Genomic DNA, 17,269 nt, shown 5'->3' on the forward strand with positions numbered 1-17,269 from the left:
GTGTAACGGGGTGAATCTCTTTTATGGGCTTTATATTTAAATATACACACTTCTAATCACACAAAGGAAAAAGAGGAGTTTGTAAAAGGTGCAATTGTGCTTTTTTAGCATGACTAAAAGTCAACCTGTGATGTAATTAAATAGGTGACATTGTACAGTATAATAATCAGTGCATAATCATATTGTTCAGAGTGCATTCACTGTCTCTTATTGGGGATGGAGGAGCAGAAGGAAAATAAATGACAAAATCACAAATATATTTATATAGTAACTGAAATGATTCAAGATACTTCAAGTCATTGGATGTTGTTCATTTGGAAAACTGAGGTGGGGAAAGTGTGTGCCTTTCCCCCGCCTGGTGTCACTGAGCAAGGCACTTCACCCCCTGCCACTCTAGCAGCGCTGCTCAAATGTTGTTGAACAGCATGGTTGCAAAAAACAAAAACAAAAAACACAACATATTGCACATGAAGATGGCCCAAATAATCCTCCTGCAATGACAATGTACCCTCCGGTTTGGTCCAGTTCACACAAGCGCCACCTCTTCTGTGCAGTTCCTATGCTTCTCCACACAGGGTCACTTTTTCACACGTGTTCACAGGCTCAGGCCGAGGCGTCACCGGCGTCTCCTCAACCTTCGAACACAACAAAGTCATTCATTCTTAGTATAACTTAAAACAAAAAAAATCTATTTGACACAATGTGTGCAAATGTGTTTTCACCTGCTGCTGCGTTTCGTCCTCCTCTGGTGCAGCTTCTATGACTGCACCGCCCGCGTGGCCCAAAGTCCTGTCAGCGCTCTTCTTCAGCAGTGCTTTCGAGGACAGCTGCTTGGCACCGTCTTTCCTCGACACACCTGCAGAGTGAAGTTAAACTGTGACGTTGACTGCGTGTATATGTGCTGTTTGCATACTGGAAAGAGGGATTTCCATGCAGCATTTGAAAATTATGTAACAAGGGGACATTTCTGTAATGCTGAGAGACGGAAAATGTTGTTCAGCAGTTTATAAAATAAACTAAAAATGAGGAGCTGAAAGGCAACACAGGACTGAGGGGGACTGCAGGGCGGAATGACATTTACTTCCTGGATTCATCATAACAAATGATCTCTTTCTTCTTGCATCCACTCAATTAAAACAATATTGCTTAATGCAACGTGGAATCCATCTTTTCTTACACGACCAACTGCAAAACCCTGCGATGTCACTGACCCTACAGCAGCCATACGTGCCTGTATACGTGCCTGACAGCGACAGGAGGCCTGGCCTAAGCAGCTTCCAGACTTTCATGGTGGCCGACTCCTCTTTTCCTCCGGTCGAGGGTGGATTGTTTTGCCCAGGGGTTGCTTTGGTTTCGCGCGCGGCGGTCGACCCCGCCCTGCGGATGGTGACGCGGCTCACCTGCGGCTGCAGCTCACACCTGGGCAGGCGACGAAGAGGTTAACATTCTCACCGCTCATGGCACGCAGAAGGCTGATGTTTATGACGTGCAAGATGTGCAATCTGCCCTGAACTCACTTGCTGAACTTGATGGAGGAGAGGATGTGTTCAGCGCCCAAGTCGTGAGCAGCCTGTGACAGATGGAGTTATTGCAGCGAGACTTTGCAAAACCAAACGTGTGTTCTAAATGAGGAAAATCTGCTATCAGCTAACCTCTGTGCGGGCCTCTGTGGCGTGACGACTGACCGTCTGAGCGCGGCAGCCTCTCCCCACGCGCACAGGACGCGTGGGGAAAAGTATTCTGGACGAACCCTCTGAACTGGGTCCACCAGCCTGAAAGTCTGGACAGCTGACGCCTGTTAACCAGATGAAGCAACGTGAATGCAAAGAAAAACAGAGAGGGAAGGAGAAACAGTGGGTGGCAACTGAGCGACACAATATACAAAGATGGACGTTATTTCAGGAGAAAAACAAGAAAGGAATTAAAGTTTATATATAAATGCAGAGTGAATGGAGAGCAGAGGACTCGCACACAGTAGTCGCTTCACAAAAGGATAGTTTTTATTCCAGAGGTTAAACAGAGAAAGGCGGTAAGAAGGACAAGCAGCACATTCAAGAAGGTGATGTTCTTAATGACACACGCACACGCGCACACACGCACACACACGCACACACACACACGAAACACTTAAAAGTCTGTTAGAGAAGGTTAGCACCACATTTAAGGAAACAACGACATCCTCATAAAGGAGAGTAAAGCAGAAGGACCTGATGAGAATGTGACTATAAAAATTCTGAATGAAGATATTTCAAGCTTTAAGGTGGAAACGGGACATTCAAGTTCACAGTGAGAAAGCGGAGTAAAACTACAGTACACTCATTGTTCAGGGCACCGCACGCTCCTTATACATCGTTCCCACTATGCTGAACGAAGTGGACATATAGGCTACATGGAAAATTATCGACTTTACGGTCTCCATAGCACAAAATGACAATCACATTTTCAGCGGGGTTCTTTCACCCTTGAGTTATTAATGTGTTCTCAAAGAGCTGGGAGTTCTCTTTCAGCGCTTCCTTTTTGCTCCTCTCTCCTGTTTTTTGTGAAAAACGTAACATCAATGTAAGAGAGGATAAGTGCCGCAGGAGTCAGTGGCATGTTTTCAATCTTTGCTCAGATTAGCTTTTTGTGAAGCCTTTTGCAAAAGTCCTACATTTTTGCACCTTTGAAGGGGCAGTAGGTGTTTTGGAGAGAACTGGTTTCCTCTCTTTGTTTTTGTCGTTTTGATTTCACTGCTCTGGCCACGAACCCACGACCTCGGGTATTGGAGACCGACGGGTTAACCACTAGGCCAAAACCACAGAGTCTATTGCTTTAGAATCGCTTACTGCCCCTTTAACTTAAGATACAAATATTATCAGGCGTTCTATATATATTTTTCTAAAAGTACTATGTTTCAGGCCTTTATACTCTAAAAGCATCATCCTAGTTTTCCTTCTTCACTGCATCGCAATGGAGGAGAAAAGCAGACGTGGAGGCTAAACGGACACCCTATAGAGTCACAACACAATCCAGGGTTTTCTGTGAATGAAAGGATGAGCACAGCCTCCTACACCTACTGTTTACAAACGGAGCAAGGCACAACCACAACTACAATGTCGCACGGCACTGGGACGGACGATATAGCTACAGCGAGGCGAGGCCGGATATTCTGAAAGCTATTTGAATCCAATCAAACCGATGGTCTGGTTGATCAGCTGCTCGTGAAAACCCTCTTCAGATCGCAGAGGTGGAACGTCTGCGTCTTGGGCGCGTCTAGGAGGGCTGGTTTTTAACAATGGAATCCATCGTCAAGTACTTGGATGACGGCACACAGAACTGGATTACAAACAAATTACGATAAATGTATCTTTTGAGTCCAACACACAGACCAAGACAACAAGATTATTTCTCATCTCTGCTAACCACAAAATATATTAACGTTGACCACCGGCAGCCCACTACACACCTGTCGATATTCAATTTTAACAACGAAACACACACGGACGTGTTTGAATAAATAATGATCTATGTTTTCTTCACCGACTCGATGAAACGCGCAATACGATTTACAAAGAAAACTTTTCACTCTACTACACCAAAACCAATATTGGAATCTTATTAAAAAACACTATTAAGACTTGCCAGCGTTGACCGAGCCACAACTGTTAGAACAAACAAATAGTATTAAACGATATTGCTCGTCGGCGAACGGCTCCGTGACACAGTTCCAACGGGATCGAAGCCAGCGACGGTCTACATGAGGTTTCTGGCAGTAGGCTACTCTGTGAATATCATGACGTCAGGACCAAGACTGGACTGACACTGGAATGATATACTGTAGGTGTCATAAATATCACAGGAATGAGGCGCTGACATATAATAAAAAAAAAAAAAAAAAAACAGGCCTTTCAAATGTGATTTACAGGCTACATCCACACTACCACATTTTTTGTTTTAAAACGCATCGCCGCTGCCCATTTTAGTTAAAAAAGATCTGGGACGCGTGGACGTACTTTACATTACATTCATTTAGCAGAGGCTTTTGTCCTAAGCGACTTACAATGAGTGCATTCGACCATGACGATATTACCCAAAAAGTGCATGAATCAAGAGAGTACGTGAAGTGTCAAACAGGCAAAAACAGCTTCAAGTGCCCCATTCTAGATTGATTTTTTAGGGTGCAGTCTGAATGGGTGAGTTTTCAGTCCGTGAAGGAAACATTGAAGTGTTTCTGCTGTCCTGATGTCAATGGGGAGCTCGTACAGAAGACGTTTTGAAACTCAAGAGAATGCAAAACGTTGTACACACTTACTTTGAGTACCAGTTCCACCTCTTCATCTGTCCAAGAAAAGAAATCCCTTCTTTTCATCATTGGCGTTTCTCGGTTGTCGTATTTTCTCTAACTAAATAACCAGCCGCAGAGTAGACAGTCATGCTCAGCGTACGTGAATGGTCAGGTGATTCAGGTGTGTTAGTATGGACGAGGATTACGCTCATCTGGACGGAGAGCGTTTCGGTTGGAAACTGCCATTTTAAACCGAAAAACGAGTCGTATGGATGTAGCCCTCAGTCACAGGAAGATTAAATGTCGTCTCCTGAATGCTAACTCAGAACTCACACTCAAGTGCGACTACAATGTGTCGGTGTGATCGGCCCGCGACTCGCACTGGTTTGCACATAACCATCGCGGAGTGCAATACAGAGACGCCGAGAAGAAGAAACAATAGATCAGAAGGTGTTTGAAAAGATTTTACAGAAACGGAAGCGGCACACTATGTTCACTCTAATTCTGCAAACCCCGTTTGCTACAAAAATAATAATAAAAAAACAAAACAATAAATAATTCAAACAAATATACAAAATAATAATTAAAGTGCAACAAAAGTAATTAATATTGTAGCTGATTATGTGTAGAATAGTATAAGAGTGAAAAACAGGATATCTAAAAACTGACAGCCCTGGCTCCCAAATATCAGCACAGTAACATGGTGACTCCTCTTAGCTTATTCGTTGTACACGGACTTCAAAAGACAATTACTCAATATAATGTAATCCATTATTATAATATTAATGTAAACAGCTAATGTCTACTGTATATTCTGCAAGTGCTAGGGCACAATGTAGCCAAGCAGCTTTCCCACTTTACGACACCTTCACATATGTAACGGGTCTAATACAAATTACTGGTTTCCACATCACCATGTCAGAGGTTTGGGTCACAAAATGCTTCAGGGTTGGCAATGAACGGCAAATTCTCCAGCACATTTCAGTCAGAATTGAGATTTGTGGAACACTCTCAGGCCTGTTGTTTATCCTAAGGTGCTGATACTGCAGATATATGTAATTATGCAGATATGTGCAGAAGGAAAACAATGTTCATATTGGAGGAGAAAGTTGGAAGAGCTAGCACCAATGATTTTTCAGTCACGCGCGCACACACACACACACACACACACACACACACACACACACACACACACACACACACACACACACACACACACACACACACACACACACACACACACACACACACACACACACACACACACACACACACACACACACACACACACACACACACACACACACACACACACACACACACACACAGGCTCTCTCAGGATAACTTGGATTCAGTCCTGGGTGGGCCCAGTCGGAGTGTTGCTGGCTGGCGGGAGGCCCTGAAGGAGCAGGGGGCTCAGTTTGGAGAGCAGCCCAGGGCAGGGCAGAGCCTGCAGGGAGGGGAGCAAGGTAGAGAGGCTGGGGGGCTGGAGGGAGTACAGACCTGTCATACTGACGGAGGCCGGGAGGGGACAGGAGCCCGCCGCGCACACCGAGGAAGACGAGGAGGAGGAGGAAGGGGGTGAGAGTGGGGGGCGCGAGGGGGCGTGGCTGTTGCTGGGGGACCGCAGGACGGAGCGGTGGTGGGGGGGGCGTCTCTTCTCCTGGGGCTTAGGGTCTACAGAGAGGGAGACACACGCACACCAGCTCAGAGACATGCGAGGATCGCGGATTGTGCGAAAACACAAACACAACGAGAGCCATGTACTGAGGCACAGCAGATGGCGGAATGCTCAAGGTGAGCAGCTTGATGGATTATAGTCGGGATAAATGTGTTGTGCTAGAGAAATATGCAAAAAATGTGGTCCAAGCTAAAAACAATGATGGCAATTTTTTGGGAGTTTCTCAAATCCACTCGTTCAATTCAGTGTCGGTGCCAAGGAACAGGGCTCATTCAAACGGTCAAAAGTGAATTCCATCCACAGTCAGGGCCACGGAATTGCATGCACAAGCAGCGGGAGCAAGCAGGTGGGGTCATGCTGGTATCACAAGCATGAGGACATCCCTAATCCATTTGTCCACTTCTCCAAAATCAAAAATCCCCCATCACGGACATCGACACGTCAATCTGGCGTCCTGAGAGAACCAGACTACCAGCCGTTGACCGTTCTGAACATCAACATGTAGTGGAGAGAGTTCACCAAAAGATAGACAATGTGATGCTGAGAGAATAAAAAGAGACGGGTGGAGTAACGGCCTCGGAAAGAGCGAGACACAAGATGCCAACCAGAGAGACAGGCAGGTGGATGAGAGAGATCAGCTTACCCCTGACTGGCCCGAGTGTCTTGTTGCCCCCACGTCCGCTTGTGTGCACGCCGCTGTGCTGCGCGTGAGCTCGGGGTGGCGGGCAGCCGAAAGTAAAGCTCGGAGAGTTGTGCATCTTTGGGGAGGGCGTCTGGCTGCTGCTGCTGTGGCTGTTGCAGCGAATCCGACTGAAGGTGTTCTCCGACGCCGAGCCAGACAGACAGCTGCCGGGGGAAATCACAAAGCAGACCGAACAAAGCACAATCGAGCGTTTAAATTTTTTTTACAAGAAAAAGAAAACTCAAAGCAGTCAAGTGTAAATTTTGTGCGTAGCATCATCGGGTTCTTTGTTTGTACTCACTTGTTGAAACTCTTTGGCGGTGACGCCTTGCTGCCACTGTGGTGTATTCTCGGCGGCGGGTGGGCGTTGATGTGTGCGATTGGGCCTTTGGTGTTGCGCACGTGCTTGAGGATCCAGGCCCGGAGATTTGACAGGCAGCTGTGCTCCGACAGAACCAGCCGTGGCCAGGGGTTACACTCGACCATGTCCAGGGCCGAGACGGCCACGGCACGTCCCACCTGATGCACAGCGGCGCTTGAGTTTTACTTCAGAATCTTGTTATCAAATATCCCAATCATTAAAACCACACTGAAATCAATGTGTGCAACAAACACCAGGTTGGAAATTTCAGCTGCCGACAGCGAGTCGGTTCCTCAGGATTAAATTATTCATTCGTTTAACCCCCCCCCCCCCCAAAAAAACTACACCCCTGACTAAACAAATTCATCCCTGTGTGAATATGATGTGTGTGAAACATACTACTCTTCCTACCTGTTCAAATATTTCCGGAGTGTATTTCGGAGGGAAGGATGGAGGTGGAGGGGGGGTTGCCCGTCCGTTGTCGTGGCAGGCAGGTGGGATGGTGTTCATGGTTTTCCCCGTGTTGTAGTTGCACTCCAAAGTGTAGCTGTTGACAAGCGGGTAACAGAAAACACGACAAACTGTAGCTACAGCTGGTGTTTTCATTTAATAACCGATCCATGTAAACAGTGTTTTGGTCAAATCAAAAAAACATTACAGTGGGATAAAACTCATCCATGAATTTCGGAAAACCTTTTACTTTTCTGCTGAAATTGAAGCGGTGTGTATACGTAGACGTCTCACCTGTGAAGCAAGCCTATTGCCTTGTGAATGGCCACCCGCCCGCTGCCTTCCTTCGACTGCCCATCTCGCTTGTCCCGTGCGTACATGTTTTTCTCCGAGAAGTTACAGCCAAGGAAATCAAAGTGGGCAGAGTTCACGGCGATTAGCCTCGGGTACAGCATGTTCTCTACCTGCGGATAGGAAGAGTCGAGTGCAGTGAAGCTAAGATGTTGACTAACAAAAGTTTTAAAAACAACATTTGAATATCGTTTTTAATATTCTTTCAGAGATAGTCCCATGGAAGGGTTGGGATGGATACATAAATAATCTTTCACCTGCTGGCTCTCGTCAGGAAGGTTATTTCCATACATGAAACATCCACGTTTAGAGGCGTGGCCATGTAGGTCCACGTAATATGCCACGCCTCCTTCCCGGGCAGGAACCACTTCCTGCTCCTCCACCTGTGGGGCCGTATCATCTACAGTGACGGGGGCCACAGTCTCTGGGGAGCTCGATGAGCTGTTCGCGTCTCCTTTCCCCGCCTCTGTGTTCACCCAGACGTTCTCCTCCATCACCATGGGAACTTCGGGCTGCGCGGGAAGCGCGTCCTTCTCTGCGATCCGTTGGTTCAAACTGAGTTCAAGTGGGGTGAGGGGAGGGGCTTGGTGCCGATTGGAGGGTTTGATGTTGAGGGGAGCAGCCTGCGTGTTTGTCGAGTTGTTAAAGTGTGTGCTGGACTGTGTCTTGTACGAGCGGTTGTGCATGTGGTGGTGGAGCAGCAGTGCTTTGGCCGCGTAGATGGATGGGTGCAGCTGGGGGCTGGGGTTCAGGTATTGCCTGTTCAAGTTCACTCCCCTGGAATCGGTCCTGCACAACAGAGACAGATTGCTATTAATTAAAAAAAACAGGCTTTAAATAATGACAGCTGAACACACCGGACGCCCAACAACACAGTCTCCTGTAATAGCGCTTTGAAATCAGTGTCACATTGTGCCGAGCTATTCCAGCATTCTCATTACCTGCTGGTGTTTGTTTAAAGAGCAGCTGGTACAGATGCTACTTTTAGGTGCGCATCATTTCCAGATTTTTGATGATCTAAAGAAGAGGCAGTAAACCTTGAAACCTAAAACCTGATAACATGCATCTGCTGAAAGGGTAAAAATGTGTCATTCCACCTGGCTCTTCAAATCACCTAATACACATTCAGGGACCATTTTACAGATTCATAAAGTACAAGAAAAAAACGGTTTGTAATCAGAGCAGGGGGTTTGAGAAAACTGCTTTCTCTAAACTTTCCTGCTACAAGAAACAGCACATCACAAGATGAAAAACACAAGATTTACAAGAAAAAAAAGCTGGATCATTTATCAATCACAAAACTAAAGAGTTTAAACTACACTGATCTGACTGAGTCGACAGATGTTAACATCATGGTTGTGATGGAACATGTAACGTGTGCGTGGATGTGGATGTGAGACTCTCACCTGTAGTGTCCGCGGACAACCCCGTCTGGGTTGAGCATGGGAATGAGCTTGAACACAAACATGCTCCGGAGTGCGTGGGCGCGTGGGTCGTCCCTCCGCAGGATGAAATTTAGGAAACCGTTAAACACAAAGGAGGAGGGCGTCTCCCCTGGGTGCACCCGACTGCTGAGGAAAAACACCTGCCAAAACACGCAGACGGACAAAAATAATTGTTTCAGCTTCATCACTTTGACATTATTGGTTGATTCCATATCAGCCTCAGCCTGAAGAGTGTGAAGTCATTGAAAAGGTGTCACATTAACAGAACACAGGTTCTTGCACAACTGAGTGATACCCTTTTGCTGGGGAAGCGGTGTGGTCTGGGAGTGTTGGTGTCGGGAAACAGCTGAGGCAGACGGGGTTCTCTCTCCTCCTGCATCCCGCTGCAGTTGGTCACAGTGAGCAGGTCCACCCTGTTGCCATCGAGAGAGTGGCACAGCAACTCTCTGTGATAATACACACTGCCCGGTGCACTGGCAGTGGGAGCAGGCGAAGACAGATATTGCAGGGAGCAAAAAATTGGAAGAAAACAAAACAGACAGCCCGATAAGACATTGGTCACTTTTAAAAAATGCTGTATTAAATGTCAGGTATCGCATAATGTATTATGAGTGAGGTGTGAGTTGTGTGTGTTCTACCTGCTTGGACTGAGTTGAGCAGCATTGGGGTTGCTCTCGTCCAACTGCTGCAGCATCTCCTGGCACTCAGCGTAAGAGAACGGAAAGCAGAAGGAGAAATAGGTGGTCGCCCCTCGCACCTCTGACAGCCGGTGAGCGAATGAGAGGACGAACTGGTTATCTGTAAACTGTGAAGCGACAGAAGAAAAGGAAGAAGAGAGATATTATTAGAAAGATAATCATGGCAGTCGGGAAGCCGGGCTGACAGCATTCTGCCTCATTGGCTCCCTTTGCCAACATCCTCTGCCTGACAGCCTCCGAGTGTGTGTGTGTGTGCGTGTGTGCGTACCTCAGATGTGGGTCTGTCTCGGATCCTTTCCCACCGGTTCTTGCCAGGTAAAGTGCGTACAAGAGGAGCCATGCCCTGGCTGTAGAGCTTCCTCTGGTTATTCATGTTCATCACATTGATCTTCAGCATCTTCCCCGGTATTGCGCCCCGCACACTGAAGTAAAACCATGATCTGAAACGCCCACACACACAATACGTGATTTGGGATGTTGAAAGCAGTGCAATGCAGAATAATGGTTGCATGCACTAATAAGTGCTACAAAAGCTGAACTGTTGTCACCTGTTTCCGTTCTCGTGCTCTGTGCCAGCGCAGTCTGGCTGCGTCCACACGTTGAACTCGTAGTCAGGGCTCAGGGTTGATCCTGGGGGGACACTCCCACTGGAGGCGGTGTCCGAGGACGGGCTGGAGCTGCCCTTCTCCACTTTCTCCACGCGTGCCAGGTTCCCCGAGTCAAACTTGGAGCTGAACACGATATTGCCAAAGCGAGCCTCCATGACTCTTTCACCTTTTCTCCCCTGGGGTTCTTTGTGAAGCGCCGGTCACACGACTGACATAGACAGTCTGTTATGGAATCAGAAAAAAATAAATACACTGAAAACAACACAATCAAAAATTATTTCTCAGTTCTAGGCCAGTGTCCTGGAATTGCAACTAACACAGTTCTCTGTGGACACAGGTGTCATTTTAGTATTTTTACATTCTTTAATTTTCAACAAACAAACAGAATGCACTTTACTAGATGCGACGAGGAAGATATTGTCTGACAGATCATGGTGCACAGCTGAAAAAGGTCGTGTGACGAGTAATAACTCATAATCAAAATATCTTCCAAATCAAAATATTTGCATTTGATTGCAAAATCTTGTTTTTTGTTGTTTGTTTTTATCTATCCAAAACACAACTATGACATTTTAAACACAAGATAGCAAATGAAATATGTCTATAACTGACATTATGATTTATAACAAATGTGGGATTCACACTTCAGATAGTCAAACCTGATCTGCAGACATCTCTTTAATTGGAGGCATCAGTCTCACTAATCAATAATGTAATTACAGACCATCATGTTGATGGCAACCTTTGAACCCGCTCGGTCGCCAAGTCAACACACAACAGCGACAGCCTGCGGTCGACGGGGGAACTACATGCACGGTCAAACTATAATGCGATATTATCCAAATGTTGCCCTGCTGCGTTCGCACAATGCACACATTTACTGCGCTGCCGTCGCAGATGGGGCGATGCACGGCTGCTGACCGTTTACGAAAACATGACTACACCTCTTAAGCTGCGGGATAAAAAATCCAAACCAAAACAATGGCTGCTGCCTTATTTCAGCCACAGAGCAATAACAACAGCTGACCGTCAAACCGAGCAGAGGGAACACGGGGAGGGGAGTGACGGCTGCGAGCGTCACTCTCGGTTTGCACCATTTCAATAAGAGCATTATTATTATATTATTATTTAGTAGCATGCCACTCTCAGCGTCCGTTATCCTTCCTCTAATGTCACGCACAGCTAATAACGTTAGCGTACGTTCCTTAGCTACCGAGGCTAACTTAGCAACGGAAGAAGCAGCAGCCGTTGTTCGGATCGACAAGTCTTTGCCCCCGAATGCACGGTTTCCCGTCCAAACGCCGTCTCTGCGTTTTTTTAGCTGCACACGTGCTTTAATACAAACGCATTACCAGTGTCAACTGGGCTATTTCCCATCGATGTCCATTTTAGTTTCCAGCGTCCTTCTCAACCCTGGCTTCAGCGCTCCGCGTGCTGCGTTCAAGGTTTTCCGTAGAAGCGAACGCTGTCTCGAAATTTCCCCGTCTCGTACGGTGACATGTGGTAGGAGGACGTTTATGTTATTATAAATGGACGCCGATATGGAAATTGTTTTGTTTTTTGTGATATAACAAGATGGACGTGCAATGAGTTAGCAGTCAAAGATGACAAGAGCAACCATTTAATTCGAACACACAAAAGTGCAAAAATACAATATTTCACAAAACGCAAACAAAACTCACAAGAATTTCAAAGTAAACGCCTGGAATTAAAACAATTTCATTCAATCAGTTAATTGGAAAAATACAAATACAAATGGAAAACTCGACAACAAAACCCAAATGGTGACCTGGTATGAACCTAGACGTTCTGACCCTGGGGTCAGAATAGCATTATGTCTGAGAGAGTGGACTAACACCCAGAAAAGTCAGATCTGCAGAGCATTCCTGCAGATTGCTTCCTGCAGACTAAAGAAAAAGCAGAGACTAAAGACACAGACTAAAATATGTAATTTACTCTAAGGTCTAAGAAAACCAATTTGTAATAATAATGATGATAAGGTCCTTGTACATCTTCATATTACAAAGGTTTTATTGGTTGAATGGACATTGTCACAACAACAATAATTTTGGATTTGATTATCATAGAAATGTCTATTTGATTTGATGTCATATAATAATTAAACATTTTGATGGTAGGCATTCTCAGCATCTGGTCTCACGGATGAACAGAGATATTCATATTAATTACAGGTGCATCTTGAGGGTTGGTGCGGATGCACTTGCCTTGTCTCATCGGCTCATCGTGCAATTCAAACCTATAACAAGGTTTGGATTTCCTCGATTCTTCTGGGGCACAGGAAAAACACAAAGGCACAGCTAGCGTGTATAAAAACCAGTGGACTTTGCAAATCACAACAACAAATCACAAAACACAACAGCCAACGTTGGAAATTAGGTCCACATCTATTTTTCTTTTCTTTATATGCCGTGTCTGTGATTTACAGCCTCGGGCGACTGAACAAGTGACTCAGCTACAGGATCTCGCTGAACAGGCAGACGTGAAATCATATGATGTATCTGAGGATGACATGGAGCCGCGGCACAGGTATGTTTTCTGACTCTGTGTCTTGGACTTAACTATTGGTACCTCTTATCTGGGTTGTTGGCCGCTGTGAAACCACAACATCCTCAGTGAAGGACAAGTCGACCACAAGGTGAAATGGAACACAGTGTAACGGTGATATTTGAAGATGTTCTTCATCTTTTATTTGCAGAGGGAAGGTTGTGAAAAATTCACTCTTTGGGGAGTGGGTCTTATCTTTTCCATCTATACTGTAATACTGAAAACATTTTAATTGCATAGATGATATCATTCCGTTGTGATGCTTCTTGATTTTAGAACTTACCTGAATGTGTAACCGAAAACATTGGAGAGAAGGTCCTCCCAACTCCTATCCGGGAGTTCACTCAGAAGGTAATTAAGAGCTTGTTAGGACTGTGGAAACTTGATGCATAATATGTGAATATTCACAGTATGGGCGGGGTTTGTGATGCTGCTTTGGGATAATGTAAAGTGACGCTCTGTATTCAGGGGACGCGCAGCATAACAGTCATTCGGTGGTGGGTTACCCCCTCAGTGATCTATTCAAATACAGACTTTTTCCTCTCACATGAATCTGTGTTGCTTTGGCAGGTGCTGAAAGGATTTCTTCACCTCCTTCTACGAGAAGCTGAAAGCCCATAGGAGTAGGTCAAAGACACGCGGGTTAGTCAAATAAGTGATTTACTGCATCATTAATCATTATTATACAAGCCAGGGGACCTTTCTCTCCCTCGCACAAGTAACTCACAATATTGTCCTTAGGCCATTCAAATCTCTCCTGATGGAAGTAAAGTAATTTCTCTACTCTCTGTGGTGTCCGTTATCAAATGCAGTTCTGTTTGCTTGTGCCTTATTCCTTTTTTGTTTTTGTTTTTCTGTAATCTCTTAGATCTACTTGGTCTTTGCTCGAGTGGCATTCCCACATGCCCGCAGCAGAACACATCTTTCAACGCGTCTCTATCTACCTTAACAAAGAGATCAATCGGGGTATGCAGTCACTTAGCTGACAACCATCAGATCAATCTCTACATTTTTCTGATTGCTCTAAAGATGAAGCACTTGGTCAGGAAAAGCTGACTTCAATTATCGTACTGCAATCTCGGATTAAGTTATCTCAGTGTGGTCAAAACCATGTTAAACTCAAAACTCTTTTTAAATTTTTTTTATTCTTTTTTTTGTTTTACATGCAATGTCAAATACTTCTTTTACTTTAAATAAAAGTGTCTCACTTTTTGTCTCACTTAACCGCGCCTAGAAGAGCTTTATATTTGATGATTTTTGTTATTTTCTGAATAAAGATATTTATGTACGTAATTGTAAAAAAAAAGAAAGAAATGCTGAAATCCATTACCCTAGCTTGTATCCTATTAAGTGATTTTGTCATGTAATATATTGTATGTTTTGTCTGAATGATGCAGACCTAAATTAATTTGTTGTTACACATTGTGCTTTAAAGGCTGTGACATTGTATTCAAGTTTATTTTGTGACTGTTATTTTTTTCCCCGCAAAGAAAGCTACAGACTCATATTGTATTACATAATGAAACTGACATGGTCTTTTTGTTGTGAATTAACAGTGTGTTTTGCACCTAACAATTCTTGAACAGCAAGTGTGTAATGCATGTCAAGTACAGGTTTTGCTGTCACTAACTGCAAATGTCGCCTGAAGCCCGTTCAAGTTATTTTGTAAGTGGATCATCTTTTGTTTCTCTCGGCGACAGACAGTTTTAAATGAATGTGCAGACTAGTTTGTGCTGTCCGTCCGTTATTAATTGAAAAATGCCGACTGAAGTGTGTTCAAGTCATTTTCGAGGAAGTGGATCATCTGTTTGTGTCTCTGTGTGGATTCATAGCATTTCAACGTCATCTCTAATCTCTTAATATGCTGCTTCACACTAAAATATGCGCTCAATTTTAATGATTTGCAGAGCAGGTTTTGATGGGTTCTGTTCGTCATTCAAAATGTGGACTGAAGCCTGTTGCAAACAAAATTGGTTCATGTCTTCACTGCTTCGTGGACTGTTGAAGTTTTTAATCGGTTGTTAAGCTCTGAATGTGAACTGCCTGACTTTAAAATAGATATTTTATGTATAAAGTTAAGAATGCATTTAATGCAGACTACTATCCACTTTTTTTTTTAACAGTGATGCAGCTCGTTGTGCCGTGCAGTAACTGCAATTCACAACTATCAATGTTAGTAAAATAGAAAAAGCATTAATCATGTAATAAGATCCCAGTCTGTGTACTAAGGCACAATGGCATGACATCTGTTGGCATTGCTCTGTCGCTAACGTTTCGAGGCGTTGCATTCTGCTGCAAGCAACTTCTGCAAGAGGCAGCATCTTGAAATGTGAGTTTCCCAGAACAAAAGAAAGTGTGGAGCCAAGTTGAAGTGAAACTGAAAGGAGTGCAGACATTTTTTTTATAGGCAATCTGAATATCTTTGCGTGAAAGATGCGTCGTCGTGTCTGTGCTTCTCTTTGGAACGGGAAAACAGTTTTAATATTTTAGTTCCAGCGACTCTTGGCGCTTTCCTCTTTCTGAAAATGATGTCTTGTTCAGTCAATCATGGGGTCTAAAATGAGACTCCTGGTGGGAAATCAGGAGTGAAATATACACAGTTATCTGGCTTGAGTGAATATTGAACCCTTTCCCTGGACTCAGGGAGGCCGAAATCAAGTTAAAGATTTGGATTTATGGTTATATTTGAACCCCTTCCCCCTTTTTTAGTCCTTACGTTGTACATTTTTCTCTCAGTTCACAGTAAAAAAGCATAGAAACCGTCTTTTTATCTTGATAGTTAGATTGGCCTGTATTTCTGTGTTTCAGAGAAGGAGAGACCACGATGTGGCCAATTGGAATTGTCTTTCAGGCAGATTGGTCTAAAAAACAGAAAAATAGACCCGACCACAAACCTCCACTTATTCACTGACATTAGAGCGTTTCTGTTTTTTTTATAAATTTTGTAGAGACGGAGCCATGTTGTGCAAAAGTATGAAACACATTTGTAATTTGCGTTGTCTAAAACCTGACAGAAGGCTGTAAAACATACCCTATCAGCCAAATGCATCAACGGGGAGCATCATTGCCTCATGGCAGAAAAGAAAGGACTCTCAGTTCAGAAGCAAAGACTGCAGGGGGTTGCCAAACCTCTGCCACGGTGTCACCCACTCCCACAGCACCTGTCGGCGAGCGCCAATCGGGCACAGAGAGAAAGCTCACAAGGTTTGCCAAACCATTCCGTGCTTTGTCCACGACAAAAGTTGATTTGCTCTCGCTGAGTGTTAAAAGAGAGGTGGTCTAACGCTAGGCAGCACCCTTCGTACTGTATTAGTAATGATATGTTACTTGAAGAAGTGATTGGCGATGTGAGCAGTTTTAGAATTGTGTTTTGGGCATTAAACACACAAATGCAGATCACTTACATTTTTAAAACAACACAAGTTGCATCCTTTAAAATAGATATTTTTATGTATTTCCTGCCCTGGAATCTCCACTGGAGGCCTGGAAACAACACAACAAGACTCCAGGAAATGACTATGCCCACGCAGTCAAGAACTACTGCAGCTATTCCCTCCTGTTTCCACTCTTAATGCTAAACTAAGATTACCAGCCAGTTAGCTGTAACTTCCTATTTGAACTACATATGTAATACTCAAATCAAATTCTTGAACATGCCTCATACCTGTGTAAAGATATTGGTATATTTCAAAGAATTCGGTCTAGGCCTTGCTGTAAATGTCACATAAATATAAAAATAAATCTTTGTTCTCAACCAATATCAGTGCATGTGATAAGAGGCTCATCTGCTCAGGCGTCCACACCCAAGAAAAACCCATTTCATCCTCCATAACTCTGCAGGCCACAAAGAGACCTTGTTTTCCCTCTGTAGGAGGAAGTTCATCCGGGGGGGGGGGGGGGGGGGGGGGGGGGGGGGGGGGATTCAAACCTGACGAGGAACCAGAACCAGGCACCTGTCCTGAGGAGTCCCCCCTACCGCCGCCTCGCTCAGGAGATGTCCGTCCCCCAGTGTGAGCGCATCACGCAAACAAGAGACCTAAGTCTGAGATGCCGAGCAACAAATTACAATATGACCTAGTATGCTACAGAAATCCTCGAAGGGGTCCTGTTGACACACACTTTTAGAATTCTCCCTGCAGTGATTTATCCTGCCTACTGAGAGAC

At 44.7% G+C, this 17,269-nt stretch overlaps 1 protein-coding gene and 1 long non-coding RNA gene across 4 annotated transcripts in view; one reads left to right on the forward strand and one right to left on the reverse strand.

The window, feature by feature from the left end:
- The window catches only part of agbl5 (AGBL carboxypeptidase 5), a 12,805-nt gene extending 765 nt beyond the window's left edge, over positions 1-12,040 (reverse strand). The window contains exons 1-17 of one of the 3 annotated variants that reach the window (XM_035617657.2): positions 11,893-12,040; positions 10,481-10,762; positions 10,201-10,372; positions 9,873-10,039; positions 9,530-9,707; positions 9,196-9,374; positions 8,047-8,578; positions 7,733-7,902; positions 7,400-7,535; positions 6,929-7,146; positions 6,589-6,791; positions 5,768-5,941; positions 1,653-1,795; positions 1,518-1,570; positions 1,244-1,419; positions 723-856; positions 1-635 (exon numbers count right to left, since the gene is read on the reverse strand). The exon at positions 1-635 is cut by the window's left edge and continues 765 nt beyond it. In XM_035617657.2, coding sequence (XP_035473550.2) covers positions 558-635; positions 723-856; positions 1,244-1,419; positions 1,518-1,570; positions 1,653-1,795; positions 5,768-5,941; positions 6,589-6,791; positions 6,929-7,146; positions 7,400-7,535; positions 7,733-7,902; positions 8,047-8,578; positions 9,196-9,374; positions 9,530-9,707; positions 9,873-10,039; positions 10,201-10,372; positions 10,481-10,695 — 2,928 coding nt within the window. In that variant the 5' untranslated portion in view covers positions 10,696-10,762; positions 11,893-12,040 and the 3' untranslated portion in view covers positions 1-557. Of the gene's footprint in view, positions 636-722; positions 857-1,231; positions 1,420-1,517; positions 1,571-1,652; positions 1,796-5,767; positions 5,942-6,588; positions 6,792-6,928; positions 7,147-7,399; positions 7,536-7,732; positions 7,903-8,046; positions 8,579-9,195; positions 9,375-9,529; positions 9,708-9,872; positions 10,040-10,200; positions 10,373-10,480; positions 10,763-11,892 lie in introns of all 3 variants that reach the window. The other 2 variants (XM_047328687.1, XM_047328689.1) reach the window with 2 other exon arrangements.
- Positions 12,041-12,949: 909 nt separating this feature from the next.
- LOC118290189 lies at positions 12,950-14,267 on the forward strand. Its single transcript, XR_004786363.2, has 4 exons — positions 12,950-13,087; positions 13,382-13,456; positions 13,676-13,747; positions 13,974-14,267. It is a non-coding gene; the product is annotated as an uncharacterized LOC118290189 (long non-coding RNA).
- Positions 14,268-17,269: the final 3,002 nt, after the last annotated feature.

Source organism: Scophthalmus maximus, chromosome 18 (assembly GCF_022379125.1).
Source record: "Scophthalmus maximus strain ysfricsl-2021 chromosome 18, ASM2237912v1, whole genome shotgun sequence".
Classification (NCBI taxonomy): domain Eukaryota; kingdom Metazoa; phylum Chordata; class Actinopteri; order Pleuronectiformes; family Scophthalmidae; genus Scophthalmus; species Scophthalmus maximus.